At 41.1% G+C, this 17258-nt stretch overlaps 1 protein-coding gene across 2 annotated transcripts; it reads right to left on the bottom strand.

Moving 5' to 3' along the window:
• Nucleotides 1-141: 141 nt before the first annotated feature.
• TMEM231 (transmembrane protein 231) lies at nucleotides 142-15940 on the bottom strand. Of its 2 annotated transcripts, none has more exons than XM_033129477.1 (7): nucleotides 15671-15940; nucleotides 15393-15562; nucleotides 7926-8054; nucleotides 7441-7584; nucleotides 3644-3725; nucleotides 2371-2476; nucleotides 142-845 (listed from the first exon to the last, which is right to left on the bottom strand). In XM_033129477.1, the coding sequence occupies exons 1-7, from the start codon at nucleotides 15807-15809 to the stop codon at nucleotides 794-796; spliced, it is 822 nt and encodes a 273-aa protein (XP_032985368.1). In that variant the 5' UTR covers nucleotides 15810-15940; the 3' UTR covers nucleotides 142-793. The 2 variants fall into 2 exon arrangements, with proteins under 2 accessions (XP_032985368.1, XP_032985367.1); XM_033129476.1 differs by lacking the exon at nucleotides 142-845 and adding an exon at nucleotides 1293-2016 and having other exon boundaries at nucleotides 15671-15809.
• Between the last annotated feature and the right edge of the window lie 1318 nt (nucleotides 15941-17258).

Genomic DNA, 17258 nt, shown 5'->3' on the forward strand with positions numbered 1-17258 from the left:
AATCTCCAAGGTCTTTGGGCAGAGACCTGGCAAAGCAAGGCTGCTGGTGAGTAACTTGGAGAAGTGTGTGCCACCTCTGCCCTCCCCATTCTTCCCCTTTCCAAATCCTTCCCCTCTAAAAAGCCACATGCAGCCTCCATTTTGAACATTTTAATTAGAAAGTTACAAAACATAATGGTTATTTATACAAATTTTGCATTGAAATAATTTAATAAAATGCAAAGTAACACTTATACACATCTTTAGCTGTCTTTCCATGTCTCATTACCTTTTGCAATTCAGAAAATTCAGCAACCATTTTTCATTTAAATCTCAAAAAAAAAAAAAAGAAAAATTAGGCATGTAAACAGCCCTAAATTTTACAAGAAAAGGCAGAGGGGCCAGTGTTAGGATATTTATGTGATTGAATTCTTCAAAATAACTGTTTCCAAAACTCTTATTTTGGTCAGCCTGAAAGGAAAGGTGCTTTGGAAATAAGAACTAATTCTCCAAGGTAAACTGAGGCACACACTGACGAGTGTGTTTTTGAATGGGCAAGAAGGGATCACAGCGGGCGTGTCCTTCTAGTGCCAACGACATCTCTGGATCATAAAGCAGATCCATCTGCCCTTTGAGAAAACTGCATGTTTTCTCAAGACAGGAACAGAGAACCAGTCTTCTGTATGCGACAGAGACTTGTTCCAGTACTGTTCTCCTGCAGACGCTGAGTCATGCGGGTAATCAGGCTGTACTGCTTGTCATTCTGATGCTCAGGCTGGATTGGGCTGCCCGGGCTAGCATCCTCTTCCTCCCCTCACTGTTCCTTGTGTGTCTTCCCCAAAGCTGTCTGCTCTGATGGCTGCCCTTTTCCTTAGTCAAGGGAAATACAAGTAGCTGGGCTTCCCACCAGCCCTCCAAATAAACTCTGTGGTTGTCGGGCAATGGGAACTAATACCAACAACAGGTTCTCTGTCACCCACGTCCTTTTCAGGAAGGGGGAGGGTTGTCAAAGAGGGGTAGCGAGTGTCCAGGCTGTGGGTTGGGGGCCAGAGAGAACCTGTTGTGACAATCCTTACCTCCCCCACTGCTGCTGAGGGGATTGTGAATGAAACAGCACTTCTGATTTCAGTCTGCTATTCCAGGGGCAGAGACAGAGGGCAAAGGCAGGGCAAAGAGCCAGCCACAGCAGGGCAGGATAAAGGGCTGTGCAGCTGAGCTGACGACAGACGATGTCTGTTAGACTGAGGGCAGGTGGATGGTCCCAGTGTCCTCAAGTTGCCCACCCTCACGTGCACACACATGTTCCTGAGCACCCGCACTCTCTCTTGCCCCCTCTCTCCAATTCTCCAGTTAAAGGCCTCTCAGTGCCGGAAATCAAAGTTCTGAATGGGAAATTTAGATGCCCAGAAGTGGAAACTGCTAGTGATTTGCATGTCTGTCACAAGAGAGCCCTGAAAAGAGTACAACGTAAGTTACAATAGGAGGAAGAAATGCATAGCGTTTCTCAGTTCAAGAAAGGAAAAGTCTTTGCTTGACCAGAGATGGGACTCTTTCCAACATGTCTTTCTAAACTGACTAGTTTTCTCCCGAAATTCAAGTCTAAGGTCAAAAAAAGGGCAAATTATAGCCTGCAGGAACCCTCCACAAACTAGTCCCTGACGATTTTGGTAGGCACTTATAAGACATGGAATTTGTGTAGAGAAAAATTAGAAAGAACTGTTTTTTGTCTCTGCTAGGAAAAGCACACATGCTGACACATGTCCATAGGCTCTTTACAGAAATGTCGTAAGATGGCAGTTCTCAGAAGCCAACAGTGAGGTAGCCAGAGCCCTGCTTAGTTTTCAGAAATGATCTTCTTATGATACGTGCTCCTTATACAGTTCTCCCTGGGGAACTGCTGTTACAGGGATTGTGGTGACCACCTGATTTTGAAACACAAATCTTTTGATTCTTTCAAACACCCAGAGGAAGATAAGCAGGATGCTGACATATTGGATCCAGGCAAACTTTATCATTTCCCAGAATCCTGGTAGATAAGTACACACAGTTAAGGAGTCTCAGGTGACATTTTTGTAAGTGAATGCTAAACCAAAGTTCAGATAAGATATGGCAAAAATGTTTTAAATACCCTTAAGGTAAAAGGGATAATAAAAGATTATTAAGACATAAATATGGATGATTCTGACCTAGAAGAATTGCTAAGAAACAGGAACAGGAAATGAATTTTTTTCCCTGTATGAACAGCAGACAGAATCATTTGTGTGGGGTTACAATGCTGTAGTAATTTCCAATCTAAGCCTTTCCACCTCTGTTCCTTCTGGGGACAACTAAGGAATCCTTCTTTTCTTTTTCAAAATTGAGCTACTGTTGGCTCCTTAACAGAAAGGATATGAAATGACTTCCACGGGGTATCGGATGACAGCATTAATCACAAACGGAGCTTCGGCAGCCCTTCCCACCAGCCAGAGGGGGTTGGCGTCAGTCAGGATGGTGGTTACTGCAATACAATCGGGAGTTAATCCATGAATGCTCTCTTTGGCAATACAATATTGAGGGCTATGAAAATACTCTTTTTACCTCTCGAGCAATGTCTGCACTTCAGAACTCAACTCAAATGATTCAAAATGAAAGCGAAATTGAATGCGCAAAATTGCTCACACATTGTTTCTTAAAATACTTGTCAAAACGTTAAAAAATGTGGAAGCGGTCTAGTGTTCTATAATTGCTGAGCGGCTAAGCAAAGGAATACTATGTTACCACTAAAAATAATACCAATTAAAACTTTGTAGAAGCATGAGAAAATATTTGTTACAAAGTAAGCAAAAATAAATTGGAACCCAAAGTATCTCTAAATTGTGATAGCAGCTATATTAAAAAACATCTGCATACAGAGAAAGACTAGAAGGAATGAAGAAAGCAAAGTTGATTCGTAGTTTTTTAGTTTAGGTTTCAGTGTTTTTTAGATTTAAAATTCCTTTATTTTTTGGTGTTTAGCGTATTATATAAAACCAGAAAAAAATACTGGAATTGTAGTCCCCCCACTTGTTAAATGTCTGTGTGCAGTATCTATGACGTCTGGTTGTCATGTAATACTTTAGGTGCCTTTAGAGAAAACTTCAGAACACCAATCAGACAAAGATGCTGAATCAAGCACATGGGATGAACTGAGAGCCTCACCTCTATAAGGGATGGACACACTGCCTTCCTCTGTAAGGAACGGACATACTGCCTTCCAGCCAGAACCCTGCTATTCTCCTAATTTGATTGCTGATAAGGGGTGAGTCACTCACATTCCGTATTTCCATCTGAGAACGATGGGTAGTAACTTGTCTTTGGTTCCTTTTATAAATATGGTAAAGGGAGCAAGTCAATTAAGCTTATATTAAAAAAAAAAAAAGAAGGAAACCCATCAAGCCAGTGGTGGGATAAATACGGCAATTAATTGGCACTAACCTGCTGGACCATAAGTGGGAGGGTGGGTAGGGTACGGGGCTTTAGATCAGGAGAAAAAGGACAAATCCTGGAGGCTGTTCGCCTCCCATCACTGACCATTCACTGTTTTTGACATTTTCATCATGACAAATGTTCCAATTCTGTTTCTTTCTAAAGCCCCACTAACCTGGAAAGACCCTGAGAGGCATCTGAATGAAATCGGGGGACTCACCATTTCTTTCCTGATAGGCAGCAATGATGTGGGTGAGGTCGTAGTCCCGGGCAAAAGGACTGGTCCCGTTGATGACAGATACCTGGGATATGGAAGGAGGACATGGTGAGAGCACCTGAGCAGTTTCCTCTCTTGTTTTTCTATCCTCCTGCCCACCCAGGCTGATCTCAGAGACCACACTCTTATTCTTGGTGGCCTATACTAGTATCAAATCTTGTCTTCAAGGATGAATGAACTCTCCTGCAAAAATTTGTCATTTGCTCTCAGTTTTTCCACTTGTGAGGATGGAAACAAGGGGTCAATATCTACCTTTTAAAGGTTTTAACGCTCTTTATAAAATAGCTCTCTCTATTCCAAGGGGAGAAATAATTCCTTTAATTTTTAAAAATAGACCATACTTCCAACTCCTTTGTCTTTTCCTTGCTCTTCTCTGGATGATCTCTAAATTTATCTTTTTTAAATGTAGAGCTGGAAATAGGATAAAACGCAAATAGTAAGCATATAACCCCTTGAAGAAGGAAATGACTTATGTCCTCTACTATCATATTCTTGTTGATATAAACCTTCAAATATAAGGTGTTATGGGTTTCTAGGCGAAGCCTGGACTCAGAATACTGAGAACATAGGGGAGGCGTTAAAAAATGTAAAAAAGAAAAAAAGAAAAAAAAAGGTTCCAGTCCAAGATGGCAAGAAAGAAGCTTCCTGAACTCACCTCCTTCCACTGACACACTGAATCTATAGCTACGCATGGAGCAATTCCCTCTGAAAGAAATCCAGAAACTAGTTGAGTGACACCTACACATTGGGCAAATGAGAAAATACCCACATCACCCACACTGAAATGGGTCTTGGGACACTCTCAACTACTGGGAGGCATTATGAACAAAAAAGGTGGCTTGGACAATGACAAAGGTTTGAGAGACAACCAAGAGCTGTGGCTGGCCTGATGGATAAGATTCATCTCCTACATGACACCATTCCATTCATCTCGATAGATGAAGAAAAAGCATTTGACAAAATTCAACATTCATTCATGATAAAAACTCTCAACTAAGTGGCGACAGAGGGAACATACCTCAACATAATAAAGGACATATATGACCAGCCCTCAGCTAACATCATACTCAATGGTGAAAAGCTGAAAGTTTTTCCTCTAAGATCAGGCACAAGACAATGAGGCCCACCTAGCCACTTTTATTCCACATAGTACAGGAAGTCCTAGCCAGAGCAATTAGGCAAGAAAAAAAATGCTCCCCAGGGGTGTGCTACTTGATGTCAGTCTTGGCAATAATTTTTTGGATTTGACATCAAAAGTACAAGCAACAAAAGCAAAAACAATAAGTGAAACTATGTCAAACTAAAAAGCAACAGCAGAGCAAAGGAAACCATCAACAAAGTGAAAAGAATGGTAGAAAATATTAGCAAATAATATATCTGATAAGGGGTTAATATCCAAAATATGTAAGAAACTCATACAACTCAGCAGAGTAAACAAAAACCTACCTGATTAAAAACGGGCAGAGCAATTGCATAGACATTTGAATGTCTATTTGAATAGACAATAGAATGTCTAACAGACATTTCCCCAAATATCTATTCAATTGGCCATACAGATGGCCAACAAGTTCTTGAAAAGTGCTCAACATCACTAATCATCAGGGAAATGCAAACCAAAACCAAAATGAGATATCACTTAATGACTAGTATAAAAAAGACAAGAGATAATAAGTGTTTGTGAGGATATAAAGAGAAGGGAACCCTTGTTCACTGTTGATGGGAATGGAAACTGGTACGGCCACCATAGAAAACAACGTGGAGGGTCCTCAAAACATTAAAACTAGAGCTGCCACATGGGCCAGCAATCCCACCTCTGGGTATATACCCCAAGGAAATGAAAACAGGACATTGAAGAGATATCTGTACCCCCAAGTTCACTGCAGCATTACTTACAGTAGCCAAGATATGGAAACAACCTAAGTGTCTGTGAATGGATGAATGGGTAAAGAAGATGTGGCATACACATTGTGATTATTCAGACATGAAAAAAGAAGAAACCTGCCATTCGCAAAATCGTAGGTGGACCGTGAGGGCATTATGCTAAGTGAAATAAACCAGGCAGAGAAAGACAAATACTGCATGGTATCACTTATATGTAGAATCTACATAAAAAGTCACACTCATAGAAGCAGAGCAGAAAAGTGGTTGCCAGGGGCTGGGGGATAGTCGTGGGAGAAATAGGGAGAGGTTTGTAAAAGTACAAAGTTTCAGTTATAAGATGAATAAAGATGATCTAATGTATAACATGATGACTGTAGTTAATACTGTACTGTCTAATTGAAATTTGCTAAGAGAGTAGAACTTAAATGTTCTCATACATACACAAAGAGATAAACATGTGAGGTGATGTGTGTGTTCACTAATTGGGAAGAATCCTTTCATAAGGTATATACGTATATATCAGACCATCATGATGTATACTTTAAATAGCTTACAATTTTATTTGCCAAGTATACCTCAATAAAGCTGAAAAAACCCCAAAGAACAGCAAAGACCTTTTCCAAAAAAAAAGTGCCATGTTAAGTTTCTATCTTATAGTTCTGCTCCTTTTTTTTTTTTTTTTTTTAACTTACACTGATTATAGCTAGGGTGATCATAAACCCTAGTTTGTCTGGAACAGTTCTGGTTTATGTCTGTAATAACTGATAATGCCCCCTTTCCTTTTCAAAAGTATCCCAACTTATATGGGCCCCCTTGTGATAAAACAAAGGTTACTAAAGGGTGCTTACATGCATGATGAGTTCTGGTCTCAGACAGACAATTCATGGCTCTGTTACTTTCAAGTTGTGGGATTTGGGGAAAATTAATTAATACCTGTAAGTCCCAGTTTCCTCGTATGTAAAATGAGAGTTCATTTTTTTTCAGTAGATCTGTCTGAGCGCTTACAATGTGCCAGGCACTGTTTTAGGCACTGGCATGAAAGAATCGAGAAGATGTCAGTGCTTGTACTGCTGAGGGAGTCAGCAAATAAACTGAAAATATCTCTTTAATACATCAGGTAGAAGTAAGAAAAGCAAATCTAGGTGAGGGGTGATGGAGAGAGGGGAATGCTGTTTCAGAAAGAAATGTCAGGGAAGGACTACGCTCAATGACATTTGAAAAAGGACCTGAAGGGAGCAGCAGAATAAGCTATGTGGATAGTTGGCAGAGGGACAGGCAAGTGCAAAAGCCCTGAGGCAAAGAGCTGCTTCTTGGGTTTGAAGCACAGCACAAAGGCCAGTACGGCTAGAAAGGAGCAAGGGGAGCAATGATAGGACAAGCCGCTGGAGAGCTGGGAAGTGACAGAATAGGCATCTCCTGAGGTTGCTGTGATGATTAAATGAGATGATAGATTTAAACATCTTAACTCAGCATTGGCAGACTCATATGTTATGTGCTCAATCATCGGTTGTTAATATTGTTTTTGAAATTTTTACACAAACTGAAAAAGATCACTTAGAATACGGTGTGTGTGTGTGTGTGTGTGTGTGTGTGTGTGTGTGTGTGTGTGTGTGTGTATCTGAAAGCAGTAAACAATTTTGTTCTTAAAGACAGGTTTTTTTTCTTTCTTTCCAGGTGTAAATAACAGGCGTACCTGTCTCCATATTTTGAAAGAATTCATGGCACGAATTCCTCAGAAATCCTCTTCTGTGCCACCCGCAGAGAAACGCTATTTCCAATTTCCATTTCTCCCTCTTCAAAGAACTGATCAGCAGTAACATATAGAAACAAAAGAGATGGACAAGGAGAAGCATCCTTACATTGTACTGAACATCTAGGCCACTGTAGCTTAGGGGCTGCTTCTGCTGAAGCCTCAGGTCTCCGTTCACATATAACTGGGACCCGGGAATAGCGAAGGAGGATTGGAGAAACGCCATGCTCTGCATCACGAATGTCGACATCCTCTGAAATCATTAGAGCAAGAGGCAATACCAATTTCGGTCAGATCTGAAGGGCTTTGGGTTCCCAGGGTCACCTGTCTGTAGTTGAAGCCTAACAGTCCTTCACATACCTGGCTAGCCATGCAGGAAGCACTCAGTCCAGAACCCTTTGAGCTGTTAATAGCTCATATAAATTAATATGGCTCGAATGCAAAACATTTGATTTGCCTAAGTTAAAATCCCAAACTATATCTCAAAAAAGAGGCTTTTTCTACAGTGTGGGTTCTCCTAGAAACCAGAAAGAGGGGTCTGTTCTATTAAAAGACAAAAGGGAGAGGGCAGGCTTCCCTCAGGCATTGACTCACGTGCAATTGGTAGGAGAAAGTCAAGATGAGCTGCACACCAAGAACATGCTCCGTGGACTGCAGGGGAAGCTCCAGTTTAAAATGTAACATGTCCATTTTCCCATCCTGGTTCCTGTCTTCTTCTCTAGCCTAGGAAACCCAAAGAGGGTCAGTGACCCTGGTCCTTAATAAGTTGGGAAGAATCCATATCACTATTGCACATACACAATGACCCATTGTTCTGTCATACACAGGTATTATCTCCCTCATCAAAACAAAAGGAGAAGAATGAATAGGTATAAGTGGATCAATGTTGGGGAAAGACACACAACGGGCATGGCCCCTGAACTTCATGCTTATGCTCTCAAATATTCAAGGACCAAACTAAACGGGACTTGAAGTGGCGATGACAACAATAAACATCTGGAGGGCATTTTTCTTTTTCAGTTGTCTCGTTTGAACCTTTTTTGGTTTGTTGCTGGTGTTTTCTTTCTTTTTTCATTTTTACAAACATGACTGAGTTTGTACAGAAAATTTAAATAGGACATCAGACTTGTCTTCCACTAGTTGTTTAGAAGTCAACTTTTGTAAAATACAAAAGAAACCAATACTAATCTTTATGCATCCCCCAGACTTAGCAGAAAAACACCAAGCTCTATTTATACATCCTTCAACCACAAGTGTCTTTGCTTCAGATTCTCAATGTTGGACCTCAGCTTATCACTGCCAGGACTTTAAAGCCTAGTGCATCTTTTAGTACCAATCAATAAAATGAAAAAGGAAGCGAAGCAAAATCAGTAAGCCATTAGAACTACATAGATACCTTATAAATTATGGACATGAAAGTAGATAAAAACAGATTTGAGGAGGGAAAAAGACAAAGGACAGCTCCTAAGAGAACCTTGATATCCAGTCTTGCCTCACGGTGATCCTAAAATGACCAGCAGGAAAGGGTGGTTAGTGAAATGTGATCACTGCTGACATGACTGCCTGGCACAAACTGGACCTTCCTGCTACAATGGATCCTGTCCCAGTGTAGGTTCGCAGAAAGATTCCACTATGGTGTATCAATATTCCCATCTGAATTCTCCATCTACTGATTCATTTCTTTCCACTAATACTGTTATGTGAGGAAGAGATTGTTTGTTCTTTTTCAGGCTAATAAGGTCATTTTAGATAGAGATATCTCAGTTTTCAAAAACTTTCAATCGTTTCTTTCTTTCTAGACAATGATGTCCTTATCGTAGGCTTTGTGATAGAGAAACCTACCCTCTCTCTTCTGTTGGACACTATTTTTTCTGTCCTATTTCATCAGCTTCGCAGGTGCAGGGCAGGGATATCTGTTACCAGGGCTGACGATCAAGTTACGGAGGCAATTATGTATTAGCAATTAGGATTAGGATGGAAAAGAGGCTGCCTGGTCTTCCTGTGAGTTTTCTTCAGTTGGCATCTGGGAAGACTTGGAAGACAAAGTTGGGTACACTCTTTGGAGTGGATCCCTGCCTTCTGGATCTTTAGGGTTGAACAGGGAGACAAAGATCAATTGTTTCAACGTGCAAAAGAGGATAGTGGCGAGGAGGGAACTGCCAGAAGAATCTGAACTCCAACACAGTGTGGGAGGGAGAGCAACACAATTTATTTGATTTTTAAAATAAGTCTAAGTTAAGCCCAGCAAATATTATCCCCCTTGTATAGATGAGAAAAATCAAGGCTCAGGGAAGTGAAGGGATTTATTGGGTACAGCTAGTGAACGTAAAGACAGGCTATGAAACCATGTCTTTGACTTTAAGTCTGGTTATCTTTCCAAGATTAAAATGTCCAGACAAAACAACAACCACCACCATCCAAAAAACAACTCAAGAAGATGTTGGGTAGGACAAATCTTTTTGCAAAAAGCCAGCGTCAAAAGTATAAGTCTGTATACTTGTTTATGTACACACTTTTATTCCAAGTTCACAGAGAACCGAGATCTGGCATAGCACCATAATTATGTCTGCTTGTTAAATTCACTCATTAATCTTTCAAGTAATTTTTGAGGGCTTACCATATGTCAGACACTATTTCAGGTGCTGGGAATAAAATGGCAAACAAAATAGACAAAGTCCCCACCCTCGTGGAGCTTATATTCCCAGCCAGGCAGAAAATAAACAAATCAACAAATTAACATACCAATATTAGGTAATGATAAGTGCCACCAAAAAAAAAAAAAAAAAAAAAAAAAAAAAGAAGCATGCTAAAATTAGAGGATGGCCAGGGTAGAATTTTTTTACAGAAAATTCAGGAAGACCTGACTGTTGGAAACCTGGATGAAGTGAAGTGAGGAGGCACGGAGCTATCTGGGGGAAGAGTGAGCCAGGCTAATAAAGTGAAGATTAACTGAGCAAAAGCGAGTTAATGTTTAAGAGTGTTCCGAGGCCAGCACAGCTTGGCAGAGGAGGCAGATGGAGAGTAGTGGATGAAGGGGAACAAGAGAGAGCCCTGGGGATGAGTGATGACGCAAACGGTGTATCTCCCACAATGACCTACCACTAAGTTAGACTGTCACTCCTCTAGGCTGGCAAGGTGGGCCACATTTCTATGCTACCACTGGCACCACTGATGAAATCAATGATTCAATTTCATTTAGTTCAAATCAAGCTTAACAGATGTGCAACAGCCCATAAAGGCAGACATTCAAAGAGCTAATACCCCTTTAACACAAGATCAAGATTAGCATCTAAAATCAAATTGGTGTGTCTGGCTAAGATAATTCATAAATCACTCCATCACCTTGTTTCTATAAGGTATATGTGTAATTTGGGACAATTTTTATATCCACTGGTTGTCCCATATGATCCTTGAGCATATCCCAGGAGAGAGGTTATTATTAATAATAGTAATAATTAGAGGTACTATCATGCTCCTTATATAGATAGTTAGATTGAGGCTGAGAGAGGGTATGGAACCCAATGACAGAACTGGGGCTAGGACTTACGTTTGCTGACTCCATCTATAATAGCCCACAAAACCCCTAATTTCAAAGATTTCTGGTGGTTAAAGGAGGATGATCCTTTACAGATATATGTGAAATCAACACTAATATACTAAATAGGTTAAATACAGGCATTGTTGGATTTAATCCATGTGCATCAGTCCACCTGTATCAATCAGGGTCCAATCAGGAAAACAGAAACTACACAGTTATTTTAACAGAGGGAATTTAGTATAGGGGATAATTAGTAACATAGGTATTAGAGGACTAAAAAGGCAAAAAGGGAATGCTGCGATAGCACAGAGAAGGTAAGTGCAGGAAGCAGTTCATGTCCTTAGGGCTGGAGAAGAATGGAAAGAGGCTGGCATGTCCTCGAGGAGCTGGGACTCAGACCTCAAGAAGGGAGTGCTGCTCAGCTGGTGCTGGGACCTCCAGAGCCTGGAGGAGGAACCCACTAGAGGAAGTTAATGAGGCTGGAGGAAAGACTGACTCCTTCCTGTTTGCATCACCCCAGCAATGGTTCTTCACCCTGGCAGCGGCAACTGGTTGCAGTTTCCAGTTGTTTTCCTACTCCCAGAACAAGGCTCGTCATGCCTCCTACTGGCAGAACCTAACAGGAAGCCAGCGGGCAAAGGAGGATGGTTTTCAGCATCTCAGAGTCAGCATCACAAGCAGAGGAAAGGAGGGGTGGGTTTGGAGCTGAGACAAGACCTAAAAACAACACACCATCTGACTGGAAGAAGTGCTATAAATTTAAGAGTGCCATTGTTTCCAAATGCTCTGACCGGCAATATTTTCCCTATCAAGGATTCTACAGTATCTCATGGTTTGTTTTCATATCTTTCATTCGTTAGAGTCATATTCTTTTATTAAAGGATAATTTCCTAGTTTAGACCAGTGTCCGCTTTATCATATATTTGTCATTATTGAGTGTTCCACTTTTTTTAAATGCTGAAAACACTCTTTGGCATCAGTCTTTGGGTCTCCTGCAAAGTAGGGACCACTAACTACTTCAGGCTCCTAGACTCATAAAATCCTTGCTACCTGTATTGCAGCGAATCTAAGATACCATCAATTATAAAATACACCATTATTTTATGTACCAGTAAAAAAGGAAAAATAATTCCAATTAAACTATGACACAATGTTTCTAGTCACTTACTTAGAGTATTTATTTTATACTTATTGGAAGAGCTTTTAGATTTAGGCACATTTATATCAGATATGATACTTATGCACATAGAAGAATATAAGCAAATAAACTGATCCAGGGATTCCTAAAACTTCTCTACCTCATGATTCTTTTGAATCACTTTTTGACTCAATGATATTCATACTTTTCTATGCAATTTTGTCCTAGTGCCACCAAGCACATTGGTGATAAAGCATTTCAAAAAACAATTCATAAAGGGAACTAAAATCCATTGGTCTGGGCTCTTGAGCAGGCTTTAAAATTAGGCAGAGCTAGCCTATTTTTAAATGCCTCTTGAACCTTCCCTTACCTACTCTCCATTAGGCTGTTTAGGGGTTAAAATAATATTTTACTATCTTACTATTTTATTTGTCAATTATACCTCAATAAAGTTGAAAACAACAGCAACAATGTTTTACTATTGTCTCTGGGAGTGTCTTTCAAGTTGCTGATGTCCCTTCTGCAACTTTGAGTGCTGGCATTTTTGATGTTTACTCATATGTAGGCAATGAAGTCTAAGCCAAGCCTGTCTCCTGGCCAACAGCTACTGGAAGACACCATAGACACACTCTGGTTTCAGAGATGTGAAAAAACAGACACATGGATTGTCAGACATATACGCTCATAGACTCTCCACTATCTTCCTGCATCCTCCTACAGCAGTCAGCCCCTTATTCTCTGGGTCCACAGATGCCTCCAAGAGCCAAGTCAGGCTCATTGGGGGAAAAGGTCTATCTGTGCTTTTTTTTCTTCTCTCATTAGAAATGACAAAAAACTTGACTTTTAAAGCATTAAAAACATAGAGACTTTAGAGACGCTGTCCAAGGTAAGCTGACCAAAGCAGAAGCAAGCCCATTTCTGACTTCTGAGGTATTTTACCAAGTAGCAACCGAAAAGCCACTTCCAGCATTTGGTCAAACTTTGATCTAAAACCATTGCTTCCTGGGCAGTTTCTCAGATGGGCGGTAATCAGTCTAGCTTCATATTTAGAGTTAGAAAAATAAAATATTTTGTTGCAATAAGGGTTAAGAGTATAACATATGGAATAAGAAATCCTTGAGCTCAGCGAAGAAGGAAGGAAATCAGTTATTTGAGAAAGACTATAGATGACAAGGTCATAAATTACTTATAGACATAGGCCTAGAGTGGAGGAGAAAAAAAAAAAGACTGAGAAAAAGAAGCTTTGGTTTTGTATTTTAGTGTAAAACTGCCCAGTATTAAAGAGTATTAATAGTTCCGGACACCATAAAAATAAGAGGTAGTCTTGGCTTTGCAGATTTAACATCTGCACACACATACCAGAAGCAGAGGGAACATGGGCAGTGCTCTCAAGGGAGTAGTTTCTGGTTAGAGAGATAATAGACTAACTAGCAGTCCAACTGGGGAGTCAACCAGTTGTGGTGGATGAACAAGTGAAAAGGACAAATGAGTGAAACCTAATGTTATATCCTTGTGTTCATGATTATTTTAAGTTTTCATGATGATTTCTTAGACTCAAGTAACCAGAAGAGTATGATAGAGAGGAATATACCAATCTAAAGAAAAAAATTGCTACTCAAAATTTAAAAGACAGGGAATGCTAACCTAAAGTAAAACTAACAAATTTTTTGTTTGGAATAAAAAACCTTTTGTTTACACTTTTGGAAAGGCAACGTACACATGTGGAATGTAAGCATACCTGGGCACTGGCCTCTCATCCAGGCACCCTTCTTCAGAGGCATTATAATCTCAAATATGAATTAAAAATGGGCAACAGGTCATGATTAGTGAAGAGCTATTGAAAGAAATTTGTCTCCTACTCCAGTTCTGTTTTAATAATCAATTTAAAAGTACTGATCATTTAAAGAATGAAAGAGTTCAACAATGTGTGTTACAACATTGTTGTAGACTTCCCAGCAGACTTCCATCCCTATGGCAAATATTTTCACTTCATTTCAGGCATTCCCTGTTGATTTCCAGAGATGAATATTTAGTTTTCCTCCCCTCACTCCTCTCTCTCTCTCTCTCTCTCTCTCTCTCGCCCCATCCTCCAGGAGAGTTAAAGTCTCATTTGACTATGTAACTCATATTCACAACACTGATTACTTTTCCTTTCCTTTCCTTACTTTTATTTCTCTGGAGTTAATAATTATTTTATTTGCTTGCTTAGTTTTCTATGTACTTACACAATTTCAACAAACAGCTTCTATTGCACTTCTCACAATTTGATGTTTAAAGGTGTGAGATTTATTCAAAATCTCATTCACTGCAACATTCTCTCTAATACTGAAAAAATAAATCAATACCCACCAATGAGAACAGTTTTTCCATATCATGAAATACCTTGCAGATCTTAAAAAGAATGAGGTTGATTAACAAGTATTGATACATGTACCAAACTGAGCCTTTAATTTTATGTCATTATATGTATCTGTCACTCTAATATTTTACAATGAGTATACATTTTTATAATCAGAAAAGTGTAAGAAACTTTAAATTGGAAAAAAGTAATCTGATTCATATTTTGTTTGTAGTTATTCATATAACCAATAAGATTAATTTTTTTTTTCATTTTTAGATGCTGGGAAAAAAGTCTGAATTTTTTTTTTTCCAGCTACACAAGTTTGGCTTGTAGACCAATCATCTCAGAGATGTCTAAAGAGATTCAACTTTGGAAGAAGGAAAACCAGAATTTGCATACTTCTAAAGGAAAATGTTTTCCAAAAAATGAGCAGAAAGAAGTGCTTGTAAAGGAAGCACTCCCTTATCCTGAACCAAATACTAAATTACAGACAGTAAAATGCTTTAGTTTCATCCTGGACAGCTGCAGGATGGAGCAGCATCTAATGAGACAAGCCCAGGGTGGCGGGACTGGGCCATTGGGAAGTCGCTCCACCAATCAGCGCCTGCGCTTTGCGTTCCTACCGTGTTTCGATGCACAATTACCCCGTGCACACAATGGGGTTGTAACAAGAACACCGCTCGCCCTTCATGACTCATAAAGGGACTTTCGCGACCACTTTTCTATCAGACCAGACCCACGGAAATAACGGGGGTCAGAAACTGGCTGTCGCAGCCTTCTGGACTGTGTCAGGAAGCAGACGCTGACAACAGTGGCTGATTTTCTTGGGGTGTGGGCAGCTTGGAGAAGTCGAATGAAACAAGAATTGCTTCCCACGAAATCAAACATATGTCAGGCTACTGAGCCTGTGTACACAACTTACCGTGGGTTCCCGAACCCCAAAGCTGGGCTCGCCCGGGGCCGGGCCTCTAGCCTCCTCCCCCACCCAGCCTGACCCCCCACCCAGTCCGGGTGCACAGCTAGGCCCGAGCAGGAACCACGCACCGAAACGAGCGGGACACGCAGGTGATCCCCCTGCAGCCGGTTGAAGGCGGGGAACGTGCTCCAGGCGAGGAACCCGCCGCGCTCCGGTCCCAGCAGGACCACGAGCAGGACCTGGTGCTGGAAGCGCACGGTCGGCTGCTCCTCGTAGTTGCTCCGCTTCAGCCAAAACCCTGAGGTAAAGAGGGCGAGAGGACGGTGGGGAGGAGGTCAGGCAGGCCCGCGCGGGCGCAGCGGGGCCGCCGGGAGCTGTGTCGCGCATCGGCCGGGGGCAGGCTCACCGTGGCTCCGGAAGGCCACTAGCAGCGGCGGGATGTACGTAAGCGCGGTGGCCAGCAGCAGGAACAGCGCGGCCTTGGAGCAGAGCCCCGCGCGGTAGCCGCGCTCGGCTGGGTGAGAGAAGAGCTCGTAGAGCGCCATGAGCGCCGCGCGGAGTGTGGCCGCACGCTTCGGACCCTCTGCAGTCGCCGAGGGACTACCAAGTTTGGCTTCTCCTGGTTGCCATAGCCTTGGTCTCTACGGCAACCGACGGCGCAGGAAAAGGAACCAATAGCAAGGGCCTTGGTAGGGGTGGGGCTAACGGGGGGCGGGCCCTCTGGGTTGGTCCACTTCGCTTTGTGCGCTACGCGCGCTTTCCCAAAGGCTGAGATGAAGTGTTTCTGTGCACCAAAATCGTAGCTGTCGCCCGTGTTAACATTTGTGTAAAATATAAGATTTTCATAGAAGTTGACTCAAAGTAAATACCTGCTATGTGTCATTCATTAACCATGAACCAATGTCGTTCATTCGTAAGTCCAACCAACCAGCACACCTACACGGGAGGAAAACACATAACATACATGTGCTGGTGGTCTTGCACTTGGTCCTGGGCTAAGACCAAACCCAGGTCCCTTTGTTTCCAAATTTTCTGTTGCTTTCACTATACTCCATAGCAGGACAGACACAGAAACAGGACACAAATCTCCCGGTTCTTCGTGGGATAAAGGATAATTACTACACAGCTCTGCTATACTTTGTTACCCTGTATTGGGTACAAGCTCTGCAATCGGTTTTAGGGGAAGCTATGGTCTTCCCCAAAGATAACATTGGCTTATCACTTAATTGTGCCCTCCTGCCCTCACTCCAAACCAGTATTTCGAACATGGCATAGAATTTTTTTCTTTCTTTCTTCCTTTCTTTCCTTTTTTTTTTTTTTTATCATGGATTACATCAAAGTTGTTGTTTTTTTTATCATGGTTCATATCAAAGTTGTTGTTTGCATCAAAAACATAGTGTGAGGTTTATGCTCAGAATATGTACTCAGAATGGAGTCGAGTAGTCGATGCCCTTATTTTGAAGGCAACCTAGAAATGGCTTTTAGATGAAGAGAAGTCAAGATCCTAACAACATAAAGAGAGGTCAAGACTTGCCCATTTGGGAAAACTATCCAGGGTCCTTACCACAGTCCAAGATGAAAATGTCATCAGCCACAAAATGCTTTTTAAAAAACAAAACAAAAACAAAACCTCTTTTATTTATTTAAGTGTGTTTTTCTGGGACCTATCAGCTCCAAGTCAAGTAGTCGTTTCAATCTAGCTGTGGAAGGCACAGCTTACAGCGGCCCATGTGGGGATAGAACCAGCAACCTTGTTGTTAGGAGCACTGCGCTCTAACCAACTGAGCTAACCGGCTGCCCCAAAAAATGCTTTTGATATATCCGGTCCAGTACTATTCATTTTTGCTTTAAAGATTGTCTGGGATGGCAACACAACTGTTAAATATAGCAACTGTATTTTTTAAATCTTATTATTCTGACGTTATATTGTATCTATGCTTTAAGTGGATGACTTTCATTTATTTCAATAACCATTAAAATAAGATTCTAGAATA

The sequence above is a fragment of the Rhinolophus ferrumequinum genome, chromosome 15 (genome assembly GCF_004115265.2).
Source record: "Rhinolophus ferrumequinum isolate MPI-CBG mRhiFer1 chromosome 15, mRhiFer1_v1.p, whole genome shotgun sequence".
Taxonomy (NCBI): domain Eukaryota; kingdom Metazoa; phylum Chordata; class Mammalia; order Chiroptera; family Rhinolophidae; genus Rhinolophus; species Rhinolophus ferrumequinum.

Coding starts and splice junctions, on each gene's coding strand:
- TMEM231 (XM_033129476.1), bottom strand. CDS start 15,809: ATGGCGCTCTACGAGCTCTTCTCTCACCCAGCCGAGCGCGGCTACCGC. Junction 2,477..3,643: donor TGCCTATCAGGAAAGAAATG/GTGAGTCCCCCG, acceptor ATTGTATTGCAG/TAACCACCATCCTGACTGAC. Junction 2,017..2,370: donor TACCCCGTGGAAGTCATTTC/ATATCCTTTCTG, acceptor AACTGTGTGTAC/TTATCTACCAGGATTCTGGG.